Below are 26,532 nucleotides of genomic sequence, written 5' to 3' on the forward strand. Positions count from 1 at the left end.
GTGAATAGTGTGATTGTATCAGCTGCAGGCAGTTAAAATGATTTATTATTGCCTGGGACTCACTTTGACTCCGTGGTATGACTGTTTAATAATTTTCAGACTGCATCCATGGATTTACTGATTGAGATTCAGACTGCATCTATATTATGATCATGTCAGCTATAGGTTTTGTCCAGGAACTTAGTTCTGAAGGTCCACTCTGGGTCCACTGTGTTACTGTATGAGCTACAGGTCGTGTTCAGAGATGTATTACTAGTTTCAACCTGAAGTCCACAGTGTTCTATTTCAGAAGCAGAATGTGTCAAGAGCTTTTGTCCTAGAAATTCAGGCTTTGCCCATGTGACAGTTTTAGCTAACATCTCTCTCCAGTGATTTACTGCTGGGGTTTTACACTGAATCGACAGTATGACTGTTTTAGTTTTTAACTGCCCAGGGATATACTGCTGGAGATTTACAGTGTTAATGTACTAGCATCATTTCGTCCCTCAAGTTTGAGAGTGCCAATATCTGGCCAAGTCCAGGGTCTTACTGTGTCAGCTTCAGCCAGGGTGCATAATCTAACTTTATCACCTTCAAGTTCAATCCAGGGCCTATCTGTGTAAGTGTCATGTTGTATCCAAACCCTTACCTAATCATACAGAGCTTGGTTCTAGGAACTATTTTCATTTCGGACCATATCCAGTGGCATGCTAGTTTGGTAACTAGTTCTGTACACAGTGTGACTGCCCCATTTGAGGCTGGGACCAAAGTTAGATATTATGAGTCTCAGACTGGTGTCCCAGGTTTAACTATATCACCTTCAGATTGTATCCCGAAGTGGGCTACGTGAAATTCTGTTTCAATCCAGGTTTTGACTGTATACACTCAATCTGAGATCTGATTATATCAGCCTCAGATTCAGACCAGTAGATGACTGTCTGAAAATCACATTGGCTCCAGGTTCTTATTCTTACAGTGTGTGTCTGCAACCAAAGTCTGACTGAATCAGCTACAGACATTAACCACTGTGTGACTGTATTAACTTCTGATTGTTTCCAGAATCTGAACGTAGATGCTTCAGACTTCGACTATGCTTGGATACCATCACCTTCAGACTGAGTCCACTATGCTCTGACAATGTTAACTCCAGGCTGGATCCAGTATTGAATGCGTTAAAGTCTGGCTAGGTCCTTGGTCTCATTTGATCAGATTTACTCCAGAACCAAGATCTGGCTGTATCAGCTTCAGGCACTCCAGGATCTGATTGTTTCAGTTTCAGTGGATATCCAGGATATAATTGTTTTGCTTCTTGTTGGGTCCAAGTTTGCCTTTACCTTCTTTAGTATGGGTCCTAGGTCTGACTATTGGAAATTGGAGATAAACACACAGTATGATGATTTCATGCTTAGTTTGTAATCATGGTCTTATTGTATCAGTTTTCAGCTGTGTCACAGGGCTTCCTGCTTGGGTTTCTGACTGGGTCCAGCTTGGACTACGAAAGTTTCATGCTGAGTCCTGAGTCTGATCATACCAACTTGAGAGTGAGTGAAAGGCTCAATTACATTAATAATAGGATTGAACAAGGGCCAAGCTTTATCTTCAATTTTCCTCTTGGGTTTGATTGTAATCTCCCATGTTTGCTCAGTAGGCTGATTCTATTCATTTTACTTGAGAGTCGGATTGTACTGGCCTTATATTGTGCCCAAGACCTAGTAGTACTTGGTGCAGATAGAATCCAAGTAAAGTGCAGATTAAGTGCCAAGGAAATCCAACTTTGAGTTGATTGAGATTCAGGGTGAATTGAGTGTTCAACTTTTCTTCCTATAGGTTCGTGGGATTCAACTATAGTTAAGACTGGCTGGAACCAAGTTTCCAACGTATGGATTACTGGAGGAGAGGATACCTATTTGAATTTAGTGTGGAATGAGTACACAATTCAATTTCATTAACTATTTAAGGGTTGCATGAATGCAGTTTTTAGGTTAATGGTTTGAAAACAATGGTGACTTTATAATATATACGGCATATTTGGGTTGTAATGCTCTCTTCTCTAGATTAAATCTGCATCACTTTTTTTTTTCAGGCACACAATATGTCCACCGTCCAACTTCAGAGGTAATATCTAGCCAGGGTATAGGTAGAAGTTCACCATGGCAAGGAATTTTAGTAGATTAAACTGAGACTGTATTAATCTCAGAAGGAACTTGGGATAAATCTATGTCACTTTGAACAAAATCCAGGATTCACCAGCATTAATGAATGGTAGAGTATGAAGTCCAGTGATACCAGCTGAAAGTTTAATACAGGAACTTACTGAATCAGTCAAAGTTTGATGTTGATATTTCATTGCATCTCTCTGAGTAAGGTCCCTTGGTACAGGTATATCAGCTTTGGAAGATTCTGGGGATCAGAAAGGCCTAGGGTTCAGAAGGACCAACTACTGGGGTACTCCAGTTGCCAGCTCTTTCAGGAGGATCCCATGGTTTGGCAACAGGTGAGGTTCCGATTTCACTACTGGAAATCTGCTAGGTGAGGAGAGTTGACTACTTTGAAGGTATAGGTGTCTACTGCCAGGAAATTAATCTCTATTATTTGAACCAGAAAATATGAAAGGATAATTCTAAGACTCTGATTTTGGCAAAGTGCCTAATCTTCCCCTATATGAATGTACAGTAAATCTACTGGAAGTTTACATGGCAGAGGACCTGTTCAGGCTAAGCATGTTTTGTGGATCAGGAGAAAAGCTGCAGGATAGGGAAAAAAAGGAATCCAGTGGCTTGTGGGAAGCCTTGGTAAACCATCTCATCCAGACAGGCATGGAGCTGTGTGGATGACAAGAATAGGTCATAACAGGCCATTGAGGACACACTTACCAGGCCTACCAATTCCCAGTGATTGCCAAAGAGACAGACAACAGGGCTACTCTGCTGTACTTAACTGAGGAAACAAAGATAATCCATATGTATGAAATATAGATAGACATATATAGTGTGCATATATTAAAATATGTCACATATATCACTTGCATGTAAAAATTTAATAATATATATGAATCATATATGGCTGCATATATATTTATGTGTTTATGAATAATCTTTATACATTACGTACATAGTAAATATTATTTCTAACTACATTAAAAACATGAGACGTGCATATTTTTTGACCACATATAAATTCCACACGACATGGTGAACAATAGTAAATATTACCTGCTTCAGGCTTCAAGGAGATCCAGAATATGACTTAGGCACAAATAGTTGTAACTCTGGTTAAAATTGAAAAACCAAACATAGAGTGATTCGGAGTAACCTCTAAAAAATACTTACATATTCAACATCTTTTTTTGGATATTACTTAGTGGAGTAATTCTCGGCAGTGCACAGCTAATGCAATACATTTTACAATTGTGCTGATCTTCGTCATTTCCACTGCCATTGCTTTGCTTTGAACGATAATTGTTTTTCATCATACTCATGTTTCCAAGCCATTATCATTTCTGCTTCCTACCCACACTCACCCTTATTCCATGGTTTCTTCTCCCATCAGACAGAAGGATACTCAGATAAAAGACAAAGGCTTTAATATTCTCTAATTTAAACTGCAGACATTTTTCTTTTTTTCTTTTTTTAATTAAATTTATTGGGGTGACAATTGTTAGTAAAATTACATAGATTTCAGGTGTTCAATTCTGTATTACATCATCTATAAATCCCATTGTGTGTTCACCACCCAGAGTCAGTTCTCCTTCCATCACCATATATTTGATCCCCCTTACCCTCATCTCCCACCCCCCACCCCCCACCCCCCTTACCCTCTGGTAACCACTAAACTATTGTCTGTGTCTATGAGTTTCTGTTTCTCATTTGTTTGTCTTGTTCTTTTGTTGTTCTTGGTTTATATACCACATATCAGTGAAATCACATGGTTCTCTGCTTTTTCTGTCTGACTTGTTTCGCTCAGCATTACTCTCTCAAGATCCATCCATGTTGTCACAAATGTTCCTATATCATCTTTTCTTACTGCCAAATAGTATTCCATTGTGTATATATACCACAACTTCTTGATCCATTCATCTATCGAAGGACATTTTGGTTGTTTCCATGTCTTGGCCACCATAAACAAAGCTGCAGTGAACATTGGAGCACACGTGTCTTTTGCATAAATGTTTTCATATTTTTTGGTAGATACCCAGGAGAGGGGTTGCTGGGTCATATGGTAATTATATTCGTAATTTTTTGAGGAACCTCCACACTGCCTTCCATAACGGCTGCACCAGTCTGCATTCCCACCAACATTGTATGAGGGTTCCTTATTCTCCACAGCCTCTCCAACACTTGTTACTATTTGTCTTGTTGATGACAGCCATTCTGACTGGGGTGAGGTAATATCTCATTGTGGTTTTGATTTGCATTTCTCTGATGATTAGTGATGTTGAGCATTTTTTCATATGTCTATTTGCCATTTGTAAGTCCTCTTTGGAGAAATGTCTCCTCAGGTCCTCTGCCCATTTTTCAATTGGGTTGTTTGTTTTTTGTTGTTGAGTTGCATGAGTTCCTTGTATATTCTGGACACTAGCCCCTTATCGGAGGCACTGTTTGCAAAAATCTTCTCCCATTCAGTTGGTGGCCTCTTTATGTTGTCGATGGTTTCTTTTTCTGTGCAGAAGCTTTTAAGTTTCATATAGTCCCATTCATTTATTTTAGCTTTCATTTCCATTGGCTTTGGAGTCAAATTCATAAAATGCTCTTTGAACCCAAGGTCCATAAGTTTAGTACCTATGTTTTCTTCTATGCAGTTTATTGTGTCAGGTCTTATGCTTAAGTCTTTGATCCATTTTGATTTACTTTTGGTACATGGTGACAAATAGCAGTCCAGTTTCATTCTTTTGCACATAGCTATCCAATTGTCCCAGCACCATTTATTGAAGAGGCTGTCTTTGCTCCATTGTATGTTTTTAGCTTCTTTGTCAAAAATTATCTGTCCATATTTGTGTGGTTTTATTTCTGGGTTCTCAATTCTATTCCATTGGTCTATGTGTCTGTTTTTCTGCCAATTCCATGCTGTTTTGATTATTGTATCCCTGTAGTACAAGCCAAAGTCTGGAAGTGTGATACCTCCATTATTGTTCTTTTTTCTTAAGATTGCTTTGGCTATTCGGGGTCTTTTGTGGTTCCAAACAAATCTGATGATTTTTTGTTCTATTTCTTTAAAATATGCCATTGCGATTTTGATGGGGATTGCATTGAATCTGTATATTGCTTTGGGTAATATGGCCATTTTAACTATGTTGATTCTTCCAATCCATGAGCACGGAATGTCTTCCCATTTCTTGGTGTCTTCTTCAATTTCTTTCAAAAATGTCTTATAGTTTTCAGCATATAGGGCTTTCACATCCTTGGTTAAGTTTATTCCTAGGTATTTTATTCTTTTTGCTGCAATTGCAAAAGGAATTATTTTTTGTATTTCTTTTTCTGAGATTTCATTGTTAGTATATAGGAAAGCAATGGACTTTTGTACGTTGATTTTGTTGCCAGCAACTTTACTGTATTCGTTGATTGTTTCTAATAGCTTTTTTGTGGACTCTTTAGGGTATTCTGTATATAGCATCATGTCATCTGCAAAGAGTGACAATTTAACTTCTTCGTTCCCAATTTGGATGCCTTTTGTTTCTTTCTCCTGCCTGATTGCTCTGGCAAGGACTTCCAACACTATGTTGAAAAGCAGAGGTGATAGGGGACATCTCTGTCGTGTTCCTGAACGTAGAGCAAAGGGCTTCATTTTTTCACCATTAATTATGAGATTAGCAGAGGGCTTGTCATATATGGCCTTTATTATGTTAAGGTATTTTCCTTCTATACCTATTTTATTAAGTGTTTTAATCATAAATGGATGTTGTATCTTGTCAATGCTTTTTCTGCATCAATTGATATAATCATATGATTTTTGTCCTTTATTTTGTTTATGTGATGTATCACATTGATGGATTTGCGTATGTTGAACCATCCTTGTGCCCTGGGGATGAACCCCACTTGGTCGTAATGAATAATCTTTTTAATGCATTGTTGTATTCGATTTGCTAGAATTTTATTTATGATTTTTGCATCGGTATTCATCAGAGATATTGGTCTGTAGTTTTCTTTTTTTGTGCTGTCCTTGGTATCAGGGTAATGTTGGCCTCATAAAATGAGTTAGGGAGTACTGTCTCTTCTTCAATTTTTTGGAAGAGTTTGTGCAGAATTGGTATTAGATCCTCTTTGAAGGTTTGGTAGAATTCACTAGTGAAGCCATCTGGTCCCGGACTTTTGCTTTGGGAAGGTTTTGGATTACTGATTCAACTTCGTTACTGGTGATTGTTCTGTTTAGATTTTCCAGTTCTTCATGGTTCAGCCTTGGAAAGCTATATGTTTCTAAGAACTTGTCCAATTCTTCTAGGTTATTGAACTTGGTGGCATATAATCCTTCATAGTATTCTTGGATGATCCTTGTATTTCTGTGGTGTCCGTGATAACTTCCCCTCTTTCGTTTCTGATTTTGTTAATTAGTGTCTCTTTTAACTTAGTGAGTCTAGCCAAGGTTTTGTCAATTTTGTTGATCTTGTCAAAGAACCAGCTCTTTGTCACATTAATTTTTTCTATTGTCTTTTTGTTCTCTATTTCATTTAGTTCTGCTCTAATTTTTGTCATTTCCTTTTTTTCTGCTGACCTTGGGTTTTATTAGTTCTTCTTTTTCTAGTTGTTTAAGGTGTAACATGAGGTTATTTATTTGGGAGTTTTGTTGTTTCTTAAGATAGGCCTGTAATGAGATAAATTTCCCTATTAAAACTGCTTTCGCTGCATCCCAAATTATTGGTAGGATGTATTTTCAATGTCATTTGTTTCTATGTATCTTTTGATCTCTCCTCTCACTTCTCTTTTGACCCAGTCGTTCTTTAAAAGTATGTTGTTTAATCTCCATGTATGTGTGTTTTTTCCTGCTGTCTTTTGCAGTTGATATCCAATTTCAAGCCTTGTGATCATAGAATATGCTTGGTATGATTTCAATCTTCTTAAAATTTCTGAGGCTGATCTTATGTCCCAATATATGATCTATCCTTGAGAATGTTCCGTGTACACTAGAAAATAATGTATTTTCTCCGAGGTCTCTGCCATGAGCATTGGGTTCAGCCGTATTATATGCTGCCCCTTCAGCCCTGTGGGCCATAAGCAGAGCCTAGCACCTAGCAGTCTGAGTTCTTCCTTCTCCTGCAGCTGTGGTAGTTTCGGGAAGCAGGGAGCTCGGAGCACTGAGCTAGGTCTGCGCCCTGAGCCCACGCGGCTCCGTCTTTGCACTTCTACCTTTCCTCCCCCCCCCCCCCCCCCCGGCCTGCGCGAATCTCACATCTGTAGGTGATTTCTGTAGTTGGCCTCTTTGTCTTGCCTGTCTGCTGTGTAGGGAGTCCTTTGCAGAGTTGTTGTTGTTCGATTCGTTGTAAATTCCAGGGGAGCTTTACAGAGGCTCACCTCACGCCGCCATTTTTCCTCAGCCCCACCCTATCCTTTTCAATGCATATAATGCAAGTCCCTTTGAAATTTCACACACACCCTTGAGTCCCCCACAGTCAAGTCTGTGATCCTGGCAATGGCAACAGCATTTCTGCATCTCTTTATTTTAAACCCTGGGAGTGGAATCTAATGTGATTTCAAGGGCGAGGAGTTCTGCCCACTGACCCAATTGGTGGTACAGCCGTGTGGTTGCACATTGCCTTCCATATGTTGATTCGTGTGTGTGTGTGTGTGTGTGTGTGTGTGTGTGTATGTGTGTGTGCCTGCTTGTCATGTATAGTGCTGGGGGCACTGCAGATCCTGAGATGCAGAAGGCAGACCATGAAATTTGGCCAAGTAGAACAATAGCTAGGAGCATCTACAGATGGGAGAGATGGCACAATGAGTCCCCTTGGTTCTTTTGCACAACACAGATATGAGGAATGGATCTCCTGTGGAAGATTCAGAGCGTTTTCCCCAACTGTCAGGAGTGACAGTGAAAGAGACATAAAGAACCTGAGCACCGCTGCTGTCTCTTTGTTGTGTAAGGGGCCATGTGGGCTTAATGAGGAGACCACCTCCTGTGGTGGGGTGGGATCTGCAGCCTGTGGAATGTACTGTGTGAAGGGCAGAGGCAGGCTTCTGGAAGAGGAGACCAGAGAACAGCAGAAAGCGTGATTTCTGAGATGCCATTGTTCTTTCTAACGGGCCACAGTCTGTGGGGGGTAAATTGAGTGGGAGAGAAAAGATAGGCTGTTGAAATTCATGGAGATATGTCCTGTGGGCAGGTGCCAGACACAGGGCACAATTCTGGTGTGCAAGGCTTCAAAGTAAACCGTGACCCCACAGTTCCGAGGCACTGTGACTTAGGCAGCTTTGCATATATCCTTTATCTTGGATGGCAGTCACTCACTGACAGAACACAAGACAGGAGACTTTCTGAGGTAGGGGTCATGAATCCTCGGAGTGTCTATTGGAATGTTGACAGTGCACAGGCACTCCAGACCTCTGCCATAGGGAGTAACATTTAAGGCAGTGTGTGATGTGTAGCTGTGAGGTATGGCGTTACCCATGCACCAAGCTGCCAGGGCCTCTGCCTGTCTTTCTGGAGGTAGGAACTGAGGGACAGGAAAGGAGAGAGTTACATGGGTCAGACCAGTAGTGACACTTCTTGCTCTGGTAACTGGGGAAAGGGAGACATGCCAGGGACAGGTCGCTTCCCTGCAGAAATAGTATCCTCATTTGAAATCCTTTGTGTCCCTTTGGTTTCCTCTGTGCTGGTGAAACACAAAGGGTCAAAGTTAAGGAGAGCAGGGTAGGGCTGAAATGTTTCTGCCAAGTTGTGCCCCATGAGTGTTTCTTCCCCCAGTGGCCTGGGTGGAGGGGATGTCCTTACTCATTCTACATAACAGATAGGCTAAGGACTTCTGTCTTTGTCCAGGAACTTCCAGAGGGTACCAGCAATTAGTGTGAGTGGTGCCCCAGAGGAGGGTGTCTCTAAAGAGGAGACATTGCAATGAGGATCTCTGGGGCTGCAAGCTAGACATGCTGAGGTACTTTCTCCTCCCCAGGACCCTCTGATTTATGGTGGGATCCTTCCCCTTTAGGGTGCCTCAGGTCACAGGAGGGCTAAAGTCCTGCAGTTGATAGAGCCAGGGTTACATGCCTTGAGTGAAGGGGGTACAGGCAGGAGCGGTTTGGTGGTGAACACCTAAACTGCTCCTTCTGGAGTGGACAGTGGTAGTGAAGAAACCCTGTAATTCATGTGGGAAAATAGGGAGTTACTGCCGCAGCTGGGCTTGGAGGATTTTTTTGTGTGCCTGAGAAGTCCCTCCCTGTTGAGTATAAACTAGATGCTGTGTGAGCCTCTCTGTCCCTGCCATACTATCTGTTGCCCCTCACCCTGTCTGGTCACCTTGAGCACACTTAATGACTCACTGTCCAACAGCCTTTCTCTGAGGTGAGGTGGGAGGCTATGATGGCCACATTTACCTGTCCCTGTGCTATCCTGCAAGGAATATGGAATATGACCAGCTAGTCATCAGGGTATGGTGTCAGAAGGGCATATGACCAATCACAAACAAGTTGAGGGTGTTGGGAAGTCTTGGCTCTGGTTACAAGTATTGGCGGCTCTGCCTGATGCCTACATGGTAGGAATGTTGAGAGTATATGTTGAGAGTCACCATGGTGTTGCCAAAATTTCTAAAGTTTGCTCATATCTACCAGAAGAATTGAGACCTGTGTAGGGCATTTCAGGACATCATTCTAGATTACAATGAATATCCAAGCACTTTAGGAAACATTCAGGGAAACAAAGAGATGCTCAAGACACCAGTACCACCTGATTATACTGAGTGCTTGGGAAACTATGATGAAGACAGTTGTTTTATATTTTCCACTGTTGATTTCAGATGACTGCAAATGGTTTTTAATGCCCCATTCCTGGTTTCATGAGCCCTTTCTTTCCTCAGTAAACCTTGGTGTTCCACAGAACACTCTGATTGCCCTGGAGGATTTTGGGACTCCTGAGTTCACCCTGGTGATACATGGACACTTTGATGATCCTGGGCAATGAATGGCCATTTTTAATAACCCTACCTGTACCTGAGTATAAAATGGTGGTCCTAAGTACATATTTACTTCCCTTTGGCTTCCATATCTCACAATGATTATTCTAAATGACACTTTGTAGTACTGAGTGGCCCCTGGTGATTTTGGTGTATCTGCTTGTGTCCTGGTACTTTTGAGAAACTCCTCAATAGAGTTGGTCCTGGATGGGCCCTGGATGGGCCCTAATGTTTCTGAGCACATTCTGATTTTCCTGGATTTTCTCTGATGATCTGAATTGACATTTGAGTCTTTCATGATCCTTACACGGTACTGGTGCACCTTGGGGTTTTTAGGTTACTGAGTTTCTCCTGATGGTTCTCAATGACAGCAGGTGATTATTCCCCCCTTTTTTTTCATTCTTTGTCCATTGATAGTCCCATGGGCCTCTCGATTACCAAAGTGTCTCCCAGTTATCTTGCTGTCTCAAAAGTGATTGTGAGCATTTTCTCATTTTAATTCAGCCCTTGTTTTCCGAATCACCTCTTGATTGTTTTTAGTTATTCTTGGTGCTTTGGAGTGTACTGAGGGCACTGAGATTACTTGGTTCTTGCTTTCTCTGTGTGTCCCTATGTTTTCTAGGTTACACTTGTGCTGCTGAGAGACCCTTGGTGTATCTGTTAACACATCAGTGATTCTGCAAAATCCCTTTTTCCAGTGGGCATTCTGGTGATCATGAGTGTAAATGGTGTTTGTGGGCACCCACAGGTGTTTTTTATCAGCTCTATCATAGGCATGAGCACCCCATGGTGATCATGATAAGTCCTAGTCATCCTCAGCATGTCCTGGTTTTTCTGACATCCCATGGTTACCCTGTGCCCTCTCCTGTGAATTTGTGTCCATTCTGGTTTCCCTGATAGTGCTTTGTTGGTCCTCAGAAGGTTTTGCTTTTCCTCAGTTTCCCTGGTAATACTGAGCTCTTCCTGGGTTCCTAAGTTCACCCTGGTACTACTTTACGCAAGCAGATTGTTGCAACATGAGTTATGTTGAGAGTACGCCAGAGCTTCTGACAAATAGTTTGCTGTTGTGGGTTCCTACATACCCTCATGACACTGTGGAGACTTGAGCACCATTCTGGTGGTCCTTGAAAGCTTCTGGTGGTCTTGAGTATACCTTTTATGGTGTTGCAAAGTAACTCATTGCCCTGAGAGGGCTTTGGTGGTGATGACACCACCTTCATTATCTTGACTGGTACTGGTATCTTGGTGGTATTGGTGTTGTTCATCCACTCACATTCTGGAACACCATAGTGGTTTGTATAGTGGTAGTGGAAATGTCTTGTCTTTCTGAGTACCCATGTTGATGCTGACAAAATGTACATGGTGTTGGAACTATGGTAGTTTCTGGTAGCCCCCATTAAAATAGGGCAGCCACAGGTGATCTTCCCTGAGCCTGAGTTGTTTTGCACACAACCAGCTCGTCTGGGTTCCACCCTACTGATCTTCAGTGAATAATGGTTATTCTAAGTGTCCTTTAGTGTTTCTGGGAGAACACTCTATGTAACCTTAGCATTAAGGTTGTCTGAAGATTCCACTGCAGGTCCTGAGTGCATCCTGGTTCAGCCCAACACACAATAGGATTTTAGGAGCATGGTTTGAAATTCCTCGATAAACATGTTTCTAAAGTTTAGCCTAGTTGTCCTGGGTGTCTCTGGTAGTCCAAGTATCCCCTAGGCATGCCTACCACCTCTTTGTGTGTGGCGAGCCAGCCGCCACAAGTCGATCAGTACCTGAATGGGGGAGTGGGAATGAAAAAAGACACTCACACAAATGATGATGCGATCAATTGGACTCCAGTGATGCTGAAGCCCCGAGTTTATTCTCCTTCACCAATATATACAGTCTGAGTACGTGCAACTTAACAATCACAAAAATGCATTACCTCATTGAAAGTAAATCTTTAACCTATTTTTACAGAAACTACAAAATCACTGAAACTCCCAAAAGTAATTATCCCATAACAGAATCTACCAATTATCCCGATAGCCATCAATCCTCTGTATCCGGGAACTGGCCATTCTCACCAAATTCCTCAGCAACTTGTAAACACTCTCCAGGCGCCCGCAAAGACATTGCCTTAGGAGTAGAAACAGGTTAAGTATTAACCGAGCCATTCTGTAAGGCTCAGAGTTATCTGTAATCATGGCTCCCTACATCTGTGGACCAGTACACATTTCTTTATTTTAAATCATTTTCGTTGCCCTTAGCATCCTTTCATTTCTCTGAATGCATGCATGATTTTTTTGAGAATTTTTGGTGTATTTACATAGCTCCCTGTTTGACCTGAGTGTTTGCAGATTCTTGCAGTTGCCCTTAGCTGGTAACGAGGGAAGTTAAAATATTCTGTTTCCCCTGTTGAGGTGAAGCACACACTGTTAGGTTTCATGGATCCTGAGTGGTCTTGATGAAGCCCTTTGTCCAGAGCAAAATCCGATTGTCATGACTGTACCATGATTGTCCTAGTGAGATCTTTTATGTTCTGTGTGAAACCTGTAAATGCAACGTTGCCACAGATATACCTAATTAACATGGCTGTTATGATTAGGGCATGTTCTTCTTGACCTAGTGGCACTGAATAGGTGGTGAGGCTCATGAGATTTTCTGTGAGTTTTTGATATAGTGCTGAAGGATAAGCATTTGTTGATTATCCTGAATTTCCAATAGAAGTTGTCAAAGTCTACTTCTTTTGAGAGCTCTCTCATTTTCATGAATACACCTGTGTTGGATCTGATATCTCCCTTTGAAGTACTGAAACTTTCATGGGAGTACTGAGTATGCCCTGAGTGATCTGTTAATGTTCAGTGCTTTGTAATGATCCTAAATAACCTTTGGGAGTTATCAACAACATCTAATGGTCCTGAACACCCTAAGTTTATTTTGATAGGGTCATACTGCCCTAATCACCTGTTTCTGAATTCCACAATAACTTGGTGTTCCTGTGTGCCCCGTAGTTGTCTGACTGACCCCTGAATTTCCCTAAAACCCCATGGTAAATTTGTGAGCTCTCAACTGAAACCAACTCTTAGGAATAATGCACACTTCCATGTCCTTACCTGCAATTAATTGTGTTAATTTTAGACAAGTATCACATGCAGAGTTTTCAATTTTCTCTCAGTGGGGTTAAGCAATTGAGGTAGTAATCATTTGACTTTTGAATGATACATGAAGTTGCCTACCTCAGAAGTGAGTAGTATTCAGTGAAATTCTCAACTACTTGGTATTTACAGCCAGGAGACAAGAGAGGCCATTATTATTGACCATTATATGTTTGTTCTTCCTTGTTAATTTCATTCTATTTCTTTATGTAATTTTTATATTTCCTGAGAGTTTTCCAGTTTGTTGTCAGGCAAACAGGTGAAACTGTGTGACTATGTCTACTATACATTTGTCATAAATGAATTTCATTTTAGGCAAGTAAGATACAGAAGAAAAATATACTTCAAACTAATTAGAATCAAACATTGGATTCAAACTAATGTTTTGCTTCACAGATTTTATAAATAGTGAGGAAATTGTGTCACAGGTTTTATCTAAAAAGCTTGGGCTTCCATGTAGGCTAATGTTTACAATGGGATTGATTCAGCACTGGATCTGAGAGAAATAAAAACATTAGAAAAGGTATTGATTTCCTCTTCAAAGTTACAAATGCATTTTCCAGTTTCTGAATCAGACCCTTAAGACTGGATGTCTTGAGGAGTGTATTTATTCCATGTATTTCAGTATCAGCAGCCCCATATTTTAATAGGATCATACAATATGATTTTCTATCACATTTTCTCTTCTATGACAAAAAGGATGAGACTTTTTGTACTCTTTACGCTAGGAAATTCTTCCTGTCAGATTTTGTGAAAATTTACCTTAAAAAGGTGATAATGTCTTGTTTTCTTTCTTCTTACATACAGAATAAACATGACTCTGTTCACTAACAAATCAATCCTTTTCTCTACCATGCCACTTTTGTCTTGTACACAGACAACTTCGTTTGAAAAAATCAAAGAACGAATCTGCATCAGCAATGTAAAATTAGAAAATCAAGGTTGTTATTTTTTTTTTTAGCTCTGATTGTCTCCATTATGAAAAGAATAATAAATAAATAAATAAATAAAACATGGCATTGCGATGTGAGCCTTTGAAATCTCTGCTGGAATTTACAACAAATAAAACAACCATAATTACAGAAAGGAATTCCTGTGCAGAAACAGGCAAGACTAAGAGATGTGCAAATGAAATCATCAAAATGTGGGCAAACAGTGTGAGCAAATAGAGAGGGATTTGGCAAGTGCAGAACACGTGCCATGTGGGACTAGGAGTAAACCAGAGCTCAGAAGTCTGAGCTCGTTGGATTCCAAAGCTACTGCAGTCACAGGAGATGGAAGATTTGGACTGCTAGTGCTCTGCTTATGGCCCACAGTCCCACCAGCGTGATCAGCATGTAACACAGCTGAACCCAACACTCATGGCAGGGGCATCAGAGAAAAGACTGAGGGTAGAAGAGTAAAAATTGTGGTTTAAGTCCTCACTTCCTAACACAGGACAGAATGCTTAGACACAGAGCCTAGCCAACACTGCCCAACCTCTGAGAGCTCACCTCACCCCCACACTCCCAGTGCTAGAAGTGGAAATGCCACAGTGTTAGGTCAAAAGAACACAATATTTGCAGTTCTGAGAGCTGCACCCCACATCCACAGACTCACAGCCCAACTAGTTCTGGCAAAAAGGAAGGAGTCTTGGGTGCAGGATTGTCTGTTCTTTTGGTCACCACAATTGCTCTGGATCACATCGCACAATCCACCCCACCCCTGTCCCCACATATCTGGGCTGGTACCTTCACGAGTAAACAATGGCTAAACACACAGTCTTTAAAACTGGTGCAAGAAGAGCTTTGAAACTCTGAAGCTCTCCACATCCCCCCACGGAAGCGCTGCCTTGTAACACAGTCAATCTGTCTGCAGGGGAGGAGCTCTCACTTCAGGGAATCCCCCCATTGTGTGAGAAGCTGAAACAGTGAAGAGAAAATATAACACTACAGCATGAGGGAAAATAAAAGGCTGCAATCGAAAGAAAGAAAGACATTTGTCAACACCTACGGGAAAACTGAAGAAAGACTTTCTCCTATCAATGTGTTGCAGAACCAACTCTTATAGATTTCTAGGAAGAGAAATAATAATTTATTAATTGCCATGAATAACCAAAGTAACAAGACAGCTGAGAAAGAAAATTAAAGTTTCCAGAAAATAAACTAAAAGGCATTGCTATATATGACTTAAATGATGGAGCATTCAAGATTGCAGTTCTGAAATACCTCAAAGAGATGCAAGAAAACACAGACAGATAGTTTAATGAACTTACAATCTATAAAAGAACAAAATAAACATTTTATTAAAGAGATTGAAATTTTGAAAAAGAATGAAATAGAATTTCTGGAGATTAAGAACTCAATAAAAGTAATGAAGAATGAAATAGCCCACTTAGGAAATAGAGTTGATCTGATAGAGGAAAGAATCAGTGCCAGGAAGATAGAAATCTAGAAGTGACACAGCTGGAAGAAGAGAGAGATTTGAGGGTTAACAGAAAGGGAAAACCCTACAATAATTTTCTGATTCCATCTGCAAGAGCAATATCAGAAGAATGGGCGTTCCAGAAGGAGAAGGAAACAGAGAGTATATTCATACAAATAATCGATTAGAACTTCCCAAACTTATAGAAGGAATTGGATCCTCAAATCCAAGAAAGAAATAGAACACATAATTACCTCAATCACAGCAGGCTTCTCCAAAGCATATTGAATTGAAGCTGTCAAGAATTAATGATAAAAAAAGAATCCTCAAGGCAGCCAGGGAAAAGAAGATGGTAACTTACAAAAGATATCCCATTACATTCTCATGAGATTTTTCAGCAGAAACACTACAAAGCCATGAGGGAGTGGAATCTAATATTCAAACTATGAAAAGAGAGAAATTATGAGCCAAGAATAATGTATACAGCAACATGTCTTTTAGATATGAAGGAGGAATAAAAATCTTTTCAGACATACAGAAGCTGCGGGAATTTTCTAACCAATGACCAGCACTATGAGAAATTCTGAAGGAGGCTATTTGACTTGAAACATACAAAAAAAAAAAGTATACAAAACTATGAGTAGGATTGCGAACAGACAGAAGCAGGATATGGCAACCCCTACACCAAATAGGACGCTATACACTAAAACATAATGCAAACGGAAAGAAGGAAAAATAAAAACACTTGAAAAAGAGGAAAAAGCAACTTTCTACTGAAGCACAGAAATCAACTCAGAGAATAAATAGAGATAAATAATGACTACAAAAACATAAAAAGGAGGAGAATAAAGGTCTGAACTGGCACATGGAAATGGAGAACGTAAGCATACTGATAAAAATGGAAGGCCCAAAATATGAAATTTTCTTTTATATAAACTTAATGGTAACCACACATGCCCACAAAACATCCAGAACTGAAATATGTAACACACAAAAAGAAGAATTACAGGGGGAAAATAAGAGAATACCACCACACTGAAATAATAGACAGCAATAGAAAGGCAAAGAAACAATGGTGACACATTTCTACCAGAAAACCAGAGATAAAGTGATAGGACATTCTCATATATCAATAATCATTCTAAAAGTAAATGGAATGAACTCACCAATACAAAAGCACAAAGTAGGAGATTTGACCAGAAAACTAAACCCAATCTCATGCTGCCACCAAGAGACATATCTCAGCTCAAGGACAAATATAAACTCAAAGTGATATATTGAAACTGACACTTGAAGCAAATGGTTTTCAGAGTAAAGCAGGTGTAACCATACTGATATCTAATGAAATAGACTTCTTTATTAAAAAATGTAACAAGAGACAAAGATGGACATTTCAAAATGATACAACAAGAAGATGTAACAGTCATCAATATGTATGCCCCCGATAAGGGATCACTGAAATATAACAGGCAACTAATAAAAGAAGTAAATGGAGAAATTACCAAAACACAATTATAGTATGGGACCTAAGTACATCATTGACAGCTGTGGACAGATAATCCAAACAGAAAATAAATAATGAAATAGCAGCCTTAAATGATGCAGTAGATTAAATGGACATAATTGACATGCATAGATCACTTCATCCCAGAACATCATACTGTACATTCTTTTCAAGTGTACCTGGAGGATTCTCAAGGATAGACCATATATTCAGAGATAAAACCAGCCTCAGCAAATTTAAGAAGGTTGAAATCACCCCAAACATATTCCCTGATCACAAGGCTTTGAAATTGGATATCAACTGCAAAAAGAAAGCAGGAAACCCCAATATATGTGGAGATTAAGCAACATATTTTTAAAGAACGACTGGGTCAAAGAAGAAATAAGTTTCTGTTTCTCATTTGTTTGTCTTGTTCTTTTGTTGTTTTTGGTTTATATACCACATATCAGTGAAATCACATGGTTCTCTGCTTTTTCTGTCTGACTTATTTCACTCAGCATTACTCTCTCAAGATCCATCCATGTTGTCACAAATGTTCCTATATCATCTTTTCTTACCGCCGAATAGTATTCCATTGTGTATATATACCACAACTTCTTTATCCATTCATCTATTGAAGGACATTTAGGTTGTTTCCATGTCTTGGCCACTGTAAACAAAGCTGCAATGAACATTGGAACACACGTGTCTTTATCTCTAAATGTTTTCAGATTTTTTGGGTAAGGGAGATCGAATATATGGTGATGGAAGGAGAACTGACTCTGGGTGATGAACACACAATGGGATTTATAGATGATGTAATACAGAATTGTACACCTGAAATCTATGTAATTTTACTAAAATTGTCACCCCAATAAATTTAATAAAAAAAAAAGAAATAAGAGGACAGGTCAAACAATACATCTGAACAGATGACAATGATAGTACATACTCCCACTATTTTTGGGATGCAGTGAAAGCAGATTTAAGAGGTAAATTCATATAATTATAGGCCTACCTCAGGAAGGTAGAAAATTCCCAGATAAATAACTTCATGTTACACCTTAAAGAACTAGAAAAGAAAAACAAATGAAACCCAAAGTCAGCACAAGGAAGGAAATAATACAAATCAGAGCAGAACTAAATGAAACAGAGAACAAAAAAGCAATGGAAAAACAAAATGTGACAAAGAACTGGTTCTTTGAAAAGATTAATAAAATTGACAAACACTTGGCTAGACTCTCTTAGATAAAAAGAGAAAAGTCACAAATAAACAAAATCAGAAATGAAAGATGGGAAGTTACCACGGATGCCACAGAAATACCAAGGATCATCCAACAATACTCTGAAGGATTAAATACCACCAAATTCAATAACCCTTAGATGTAATGGACATGTTCTTAGAAACATATAGTCTTTCTCAGATCACAAATAATTGTTAAAACTAAACGGACCGAACACCAGTAAGGAAATTGACTCATCATCTGAAACCTTCCCAAAGACAAAAACCCAAAATCGTATGGCTTCACTAGTGAATTCTACCACACATTCAAAGAGCATCTAACACCTGTCCTACTCAAACTCTTCCAAAACAAATAAACAAGAAACAATACTACCTAACTCATTTTATGATGTCAAACTTACCCTGATACCAAAATCTGGTAAGGATAATATACAAAAATAACATTACACACCAATATCTCTGATGAACACAAATGCAAAAATCCTAAACGCAATTCTAGCAAATCAAATGTAACAATGCATTAAAAAGATTATGCATCAGGAACAAGTGGGGTACATCTCAGGGTCACAAGGATGGTTTACCATATGCAAGTTGGTTATTGTGATACACCACATAAATGATATGAAGGACAAAAATCATATGATTATATCAATAGATGCAGAAAAAGCATTAGAGAAGATACAACATCCATTTATGATTAACACTCTTAAAAAATGGGTACAGAAGGAAAATACCTTAACATAATAAATGCCATATATAACAAACCCTCAGGTTCTATGATAATTAATGGTGAAACACTGCAGTCCTTTGCTCTACATTCAGGAACATGACAGGGCTGTTCCCTATCACCTCTGCTTCTCAACATAGTATTGGAAGTCCTAGCCAGAGCAATCACAGAAGAAAAAGAAATAAAAGGCACCCAAATTGGGAAGAAAGAATTTAAATTGTCACTTTTTGCAGAAGACATGATGCTGTGTATAGAAAACCCTAAAGACTCCACCAAAAAGTTATGAGAAACAATAAATGAATACAGTAAAGTTGCTGGATAAAAAATCAATGTACAAAAATCCTTTGCATTCCAGTATACTACAACAAAATCTAAGGAAGATTAAAAAAAAAACTCCTTTTGCAATTGCAAAAAATGTATAAAATACATAAAAATAAACTTAACCAAGGTTGTTTATTCATATATATATATATATATATATATATATATATGAATAAACAACCTTGTTTAAGTGTATATATATATATATATATACACTTAAATATTGTTTATGTAAACAATGGAAAGACTTACATGTTGAAAACTATGAGACATTTTAAAAGAAATTGAAGAAGACACAAAGAAATGGAAAAATATTCCGTGTTCATGGATTGGAAAAATCAACATCGTTCATATGGCCATATTACCCAAAGCAATATACAGATTTAATGCAATCCCCATAAAATTCCCAATGGCATTTTTTAAAGAAATAAACCAAAAGGTTATCAGATTTGTATGGAACCACAAAAGATCCCAAATAGCCAAAACAATTCTAAGAAAAAAGAACAATGCTGGAGTTATCAATGCCCACATTCAGTTTGTACTGCAGGGCAACAATAATCAAAACAGTATGGCAGTGGCAGAGAAGTAGACACACCAACCAATGGAATAGACTTAGGAAATAAACCCATATAAATATGGAGAAATACAGCTTCTTTTGACAAAAAAGCCAAAAACATACAATGGAGGAAACAGATTCTTCAATAAATGGTGTTGGAGGAATAGGAAAATCATGTTCAAACAACGAAACTAGACTGATATCTGTCAACGTGTACAAAAATTAACACAAAATGAATCAAAGACCTAAACATAAGATCTGAAACAATAAAATGTATCAAAGAAAGCATAGGTACTAAACTTATGGACCTGGTTTCAAAGAGCATTTTATGAATTTGACTCCAAAGGCAAGGGAAGTAAAGCTAAAATAAATGAATGGGACTATATAAAACTAAAAAGCTTCTGCACAGCAAAAGGTACCATCGATAAAATAAAGAGGCAAACAACAGAATGGAAGAAGGATTTTGGAAATGCCTCTGATAAGGGGCTGATATCTAAAATATATAAGAAATTCATACAACTCAACAACAACAAAACAAACAAACAAACAATCCAATAAAAAAGTGGGCCTAAGACCTGAATAGACATTTCTCCAAACAAGACATATAAATGGCCAATACACATAGGATAAAATCTTCAACATCACTAATCATCAAAGAAATGCCAATAAAAACCACAATGAGATCTCATCTCACACCAGTTAGAGTGGCTATCATCAACAAGACAACTAATAACAAGTGTTAGAGAAGCTGTGGAGAAAAAGGAACTCTCATACACATTTGCTGGAAATGTAGATTGGTGCAGCCCATTAGGAAAGCAGTGTGGAGATCCCTCATAAAATTAAGAACAGAATTACCATATATCCCAGCAATCCCTCTTTTATAGGTGCTGTAGGGTATGTATCCAAAATACCGGAAAACATTTGTATGTAAAGATATATGTGCTCCAGTGTTCATTGCAGTTTTATTTATAGTGACCAATACACAGAAATGACCAAAGTCGTTTTCGATAGATGATTGGATAAAGAAGTTGTGGTATATATATAAAATGGAATACTATTCTGCCACAAGAAAAGATGAAATAATGTTTCTCACAACAGGGATGGATTTTGGGATTTTTATACTGAGCAAAATAAGTCAGACAGAAATTGTTGAGAACCATATGATTTCACTGACACGGGGTGTATAAAACTGAGAACAAGTAAAGAGAAAGATAAACAAATGAAGAAACAAGAACTCATAGACACAGACAATACTTTAGTGGTGGGGGTTGGAGGGTGGGGAGTGGTAGATGAGGTAAAGGAGGTCCACTATGTGGTGATGGAAAGAGAATGAACACTGGGTGTATTACAGACTTGTACACCTGAAAACTCCATAACTACAATTGTCACTACAAGAAACTATAATGAAAAAAAAAAGGCTCAGGTAAATATTGCAATTGCTTTTTAATATTAGAAAAAGATCTTTGTCTTTGGCATAGAGCCATTATAATGTCAACACCTATGAAACAGCAACATGCTCACTAAACAGCTGTCTCTCATGTTGTACACAGCTATCAATTTTTTGGTGCTCAGAATGGAATTCAGAGCAAGATGTGCTTTGTAGCAATACATTTATGTGGGTTCAAATAATTAGATTAACAATTTAAAAATACTCCTTGCACTTTTATCAAATTTGTTTAGAAGACTAGTGGATGAGTTGGTATAAGGCTCCTCTGTTCTGAAGACTGAGACCTTTTCTACAATAAATTATTTCTGGTTACTGAATCTTCCAAAAGTGTTGGAAAAAATATTTTATGACAACTTAGAACTGGTAGGGAATATTCCTGTTGTGTTTAATCAGAGGTCTTATAATGATGAAGTATGTGGTATCAAACATGACATGTACGAACAGACAAGTTCACCAAAACCTTACAAGGAAATCTTAAAACCACCATTCACTGTGGAGAAGAATATGCACAAATCAGACTGAAGTAGCTTGGCTCCAGCTTCAATCCAGTTTTCCACAAGCAGATATTTTCTCTATCCCAAGGAAATTTTTCTTTTACCCAATGAGGCAATTCACAGTTGGTTGATCAATGTGACATTCAATTCTTAAAGCTGTACCTTGCAGAAAGGGTGCATATCTACAGGTTCAGCTGAGTCAAAACTTGTTGGTGTCTATTGACCTGTCTAGCTATTCAACTTCAGTACCTGTTACAATTATGCAAATATAAATACTCAGTGGACAGACTATTTGGCAGAACTCATCTCACTAAGTGTTTTTTTGTTTTGTTTTGTTTTGTTTTTTACCTCCAGGCCAATCTGAAACTGTTTTCAAGATTAGTTGTTTCCTGATGGAAAACTACATACTGACAAATCAAATATATTTCTCTTTAATTGTAGTTGTGAAAACCTGCAGCAGAAGTTTGGCATACATTTATTACATTGAAAATGCACATGAATAGATTAATTGTCTGATGAAGATTCTGAAGATGAGCTGCTAATGCAGCCTACCTGAATTTCAGGTTTTCACTGCATATGACAGCACTTCTCCCATCATGGTTCAAGCTTAATAATTTGGACACTCTGTGTGACCCAGGTAAAGCCTCCTTTTAAAGAACTCTTATAAATATGGTTCACGTGCCCAATTTATCTCTTTGTAAATGCCACATTACATGAGATGTAACCACAAAGTGAACTGACTGATTTGCATCTTCCCAGGGCAATTAAAGTTGTCTTGGCATTGCTGACATTTTTGAACATACATTGTTGATTTTACATTCCTGTTGCCATAAACATATGATTTTGGTCAAATATCTCAGACCATCTGGTCTTGCCTAAGGTGCACTTAGCTTTGCAGTTCAATTGCCATTGTTGCATTTCACATCCGAGTTTAACACAACACAAAAAGACAAAGTATTTCGTAGATATCTCTATTTCCTAACATTTGCAGATATTTGGTATTGACTCTCATAGGACAGATTTCGAAATACTCCACACAATTTGAACAGATGAATTCATTGTATACTACCATGATTTCAACTGAGAAGCTTCATCACTTTGGCTCTTACTGAATATACTTTTGTAGAAATATAGGTTCTGTGACAGATATAGGACTACATTGAAAATTTATAATCCAAACTGAATTTTCTGGATGAAGCTTCAGTGTGAGTAGAGGCTAATACAAACAAATAGAGTTACATGTACATGGATTGAAAAAATTACTTTGGGTGAAAAATACAGAAAAACTGTCCAAAATGGGAATAGAGCAGCATTTAAACATTTGGCAATATAAAATCATTACAAATAATATTTTCTTTATCTGCATAACCTAGGTTCAGTGAGAGGCAAAGAGGCTTCCGCAGCTGCTCATCTATCTCATTGCTAATGAAAACAAACAGTTTGGGTTGAGAATTTAAAACCAAAGAGATATTTCTTGACAATCATTGAAGTGTTGCTGTATTTGGCAAAGAAAATAGATTTTAATTAGTCTCATTCACATCCAATTTAATGCTCATTCAAAAAACACTAATCATATATTGCCTGAAATATACAGTGCTAAAGCTTTGCTGATGCACTAGTTAGAGAATGAAAAGAGGGGAAAACCCTTCTCAAAAATATTACACCTGCTCCAAGGTGGGTTCACTTATAAATAGGAAGCAAGAAAGACTTCTAATGTCAGGGAAAATCTGGAAAAAAGGGTGTAAGACAGGAATCTAAATGGGTGAAAATTGTTTTCTGAAACCATCTCTTAATGGGCAGTAGAATTTGAAGTTATGGAGCCCTTAAGATCAACAGATGCCACATTTTCAAGGAACACACTAGCCAAGTAATGTCTATGTGTTCAAAATAAAAATGACACTGAATATAAGTGTATTGAATTCAGCTTGTATTTGGATGGAACAAAAACAATATACATATGTACATTAAAAACTATGGAGCAGAACTATGAAGGCAGGGAATGGAGACATGAATATGTAGGAATGTGTTGAGTGGATTACAATAAAAGAAGACCACCAGGTGCTGATAGTCATGAAATCCATGAGAATATTCTTTGATATTTATTATTTCATTAGAACGATTGTGGTGTAATGGCAATCAAGGATATTTAGCTTGATAGACTATGCTATATTTTTAAATATGAGATATATGGAAAAGAAGATGACCTCTACCAATGCAATCCAAAACTTAGAAGTAAAAAACACTGGAATTAAAAAAAAGTGAAATGAATAAACAGAAAATAATTACTATATGTTACATAATTTGATATGTAAGAATCCATTTCAAGCATTCCTAATTTAGGACATCATTCAATTTCTCATGGGGTTTTCCAGAAATGTCATCAGTCCGCTTTCATCTTTGTTACAAGCATGAGTTTCTCTTTAAAAAAAAACAGTAAGAAGTCATTTACTTAGAAGGAATGGTGTTGAATATGCCATTCAAATGAACAATATAGCCAAATATAAAGTGTAGATTTAGGATCCTGTCACAAAAGAAGGCATCTTTTGAAACCTAAGTATTTCTTATAAAAAGGACAAATAAACCACAAAGTTAAACATGTAAGTTTATTGTTGAAATAAACTGTATGCTGACTTCTGCTGATATTTGTCAACTACATTTTAATCTTTGTTTTGTTTAATAGTCTTGTCAGTCATTCTGTGATTCAAAGGTGGCTTCATCTTTTGTGGCATCTTTTAAATGTGTGGAGTTTGGAAGTATACATTGTTTACTTCTGTCAGCAAGAAAACTAGAATTATGATTATTTACATAATACTTTGCTTTAAAGTGCTTATTATTGAAATCTTGAACTGATGCAAATGATTGAGAAGCATTTCTCATCCCAATTCTTCTTTTCATTCTTAGTAAAAGATGGGGGCAGCCTTGTTGAAAGTTTGGATTTTGATAGGAGTGTAACTAAAATGATGAAAGACAGTTATTTACTGACATATAAAGAAAGGTACAAGAACTAAAAGAACCAATAAAGAACCTAAGCTCTAAAATCTTATATCAAGAACTTATTCAAAGACAATGTCATCTATAAATTTACAGTGTTCACTCTTTTCAAAAATTATTTATTGATTTCAGGATATAACTTTACTAACATTATCCCCCCCCAATATAATATAACTTAAAAACACTTATTAGAAATATAAATTTAAATATTATACACTCAAGTGAAAAAATGAGTTGTCTGTTTAAAGGATCAGTGAACAAATTTCTTAAGTGTTTTCAACTTTTCTCATAATCCAGAGTGCCCATCACTTTTACATACTTTGAAATGAAATAAATCCATTAATTTTATATAATGTTCAACAAATCTATTTATAGACTTTATCCTATTAGAATAATTTCTATTACCCTAATAGAATTTTTAAAAAACTGAATTTTATACTACCTTGCTGAACACAGAGACTGCCTTTTCTTCTTCCAGAAAGTCGTGTAGGGAAGCAGATCTTTGAAGAGTCTGCCCCAGTTTCCTAAATCCATAGAGGTTTAGCTGTCGAATTAAACTTGTCATGCTTCCTGTTTCAAATATTTTGAAAGGGGCTTTTCTTTCCAAAACTTCTTTTTTAAAAAGATCTTCATCAATCACTATAGAAGTTCCATTCTCATCCCACCAGATAGATTTAAAGTGCTTGCTTTCAACTATTTTCCAAAGTTTTCTGGGAAAGTTCATAAAGCAAAAATCATTCTCTTCCTCCGGTTCAGAATCACAGTACTTATAATATGGTTTTCTAATCAAGGATCCTTCAGAGAGACACAAAAATGCCTTTTCTTCGATCACAGCCCTCAAGTCCATGTTCTCAGTAAATGAATGTTCTCTCATTAAAGATACAATGGAGTTTTCTGAAGCAGCAGATCCTCCTTTAGTAGAAACACTTTGATTGCCTGAAGAAACATGTGTCATTTCGAATCAACTTTTCTTCACCTAGTTTACTCATCTGAGTGGACTTGAATCCTGAAGCTTCAAATGTTGGCTTGGCAGGCCTACTCATGTAAACTCTACAGATCTTCACAATGGATTTCTACCTAAGCAGGTGTGATGTCACAAGACCTACTGGTCTCCTAGCAACAGCGTATTACATAACACCACGGTATTTTTCTCCATATGCATTTTATTCAATTCAAATAAATATAGGCTGGTTATGCATATATTCTGGTGTGCAAAATACTGCCACAGGATTTTTTAGTCTGTACATTTGGGTGGTTCATTAAGTCAATACCATTTCTTACCTTTTATACCCATGTATTCAAGTGTAATGAATGGATAATGCACAAAATGAGACAGGCAAAGCAATTGACTATATATAGTGTGGTATTTTCTACTGTATATGTATAAATGCTGTGTATATTAAGGTTATGGGTGTGAAAGTATAATTTTGATTGTAAAAGCCACAACATAGTTGATTTTTTCCCATATGCATTTAAAAATAAAAATGGTTCACATTATCTGTTTTACATGCATGGCTGTGCAATCACCACATATTTATTACATTTTTACACACACAGTCTTATAATATTATTTTTTTGTTCCCTGTGTAAATAAGTACATGTACATATAAAATCAATTATTTAAAAGTGGAGATCCTATCAGTGTTAAACAAACAGACAAGGAT

General features: G+C 37.7%; 1 protein-coding gene across 1 annotated transcript in view; it reads right to left on the reverse strand.

The window, feature by feature from the left end:
• The window catches only part of LOC141569712 (heat shock transcription factor, Y-linked-like), a 45,913-nt gene extending 20,090 nt beyond the window's left edge, over positions 1-25,823 (reverse strand). The window contains exons 1-2 of the mRNA XM_074324046.1: positions 25,311-25,823; positions 24,646-24,829 (exon numbers count right to left, since the gene is read on the reverse strand). Coding sequence (XP_074180147.1) covers positions 24,646-24,829; positions 25,311-25,823 — 697 coding nt within the window. The remainder of the gene's footprint in view (positions 1-24,645; positions 24,830-25,310) is intronic.
• Between the last annotated feature and the right edge of the window lie 709 nt (positions 25,824-26,532).

This window comes from Rhinolophus sinicus, chromosome X, assembly GCF_036562045.2.
Source record: "Rhinolophus sinicus isolate RSC01 chromosome X, ASM3656204v1, whole genome shotgun sequence".
NCBI lineage: Eukaryota > Metazoa > Chordata > Mammalia > Chiroptera > Rhinolophidae > Rhinolophus > Rhinolophus sinicus.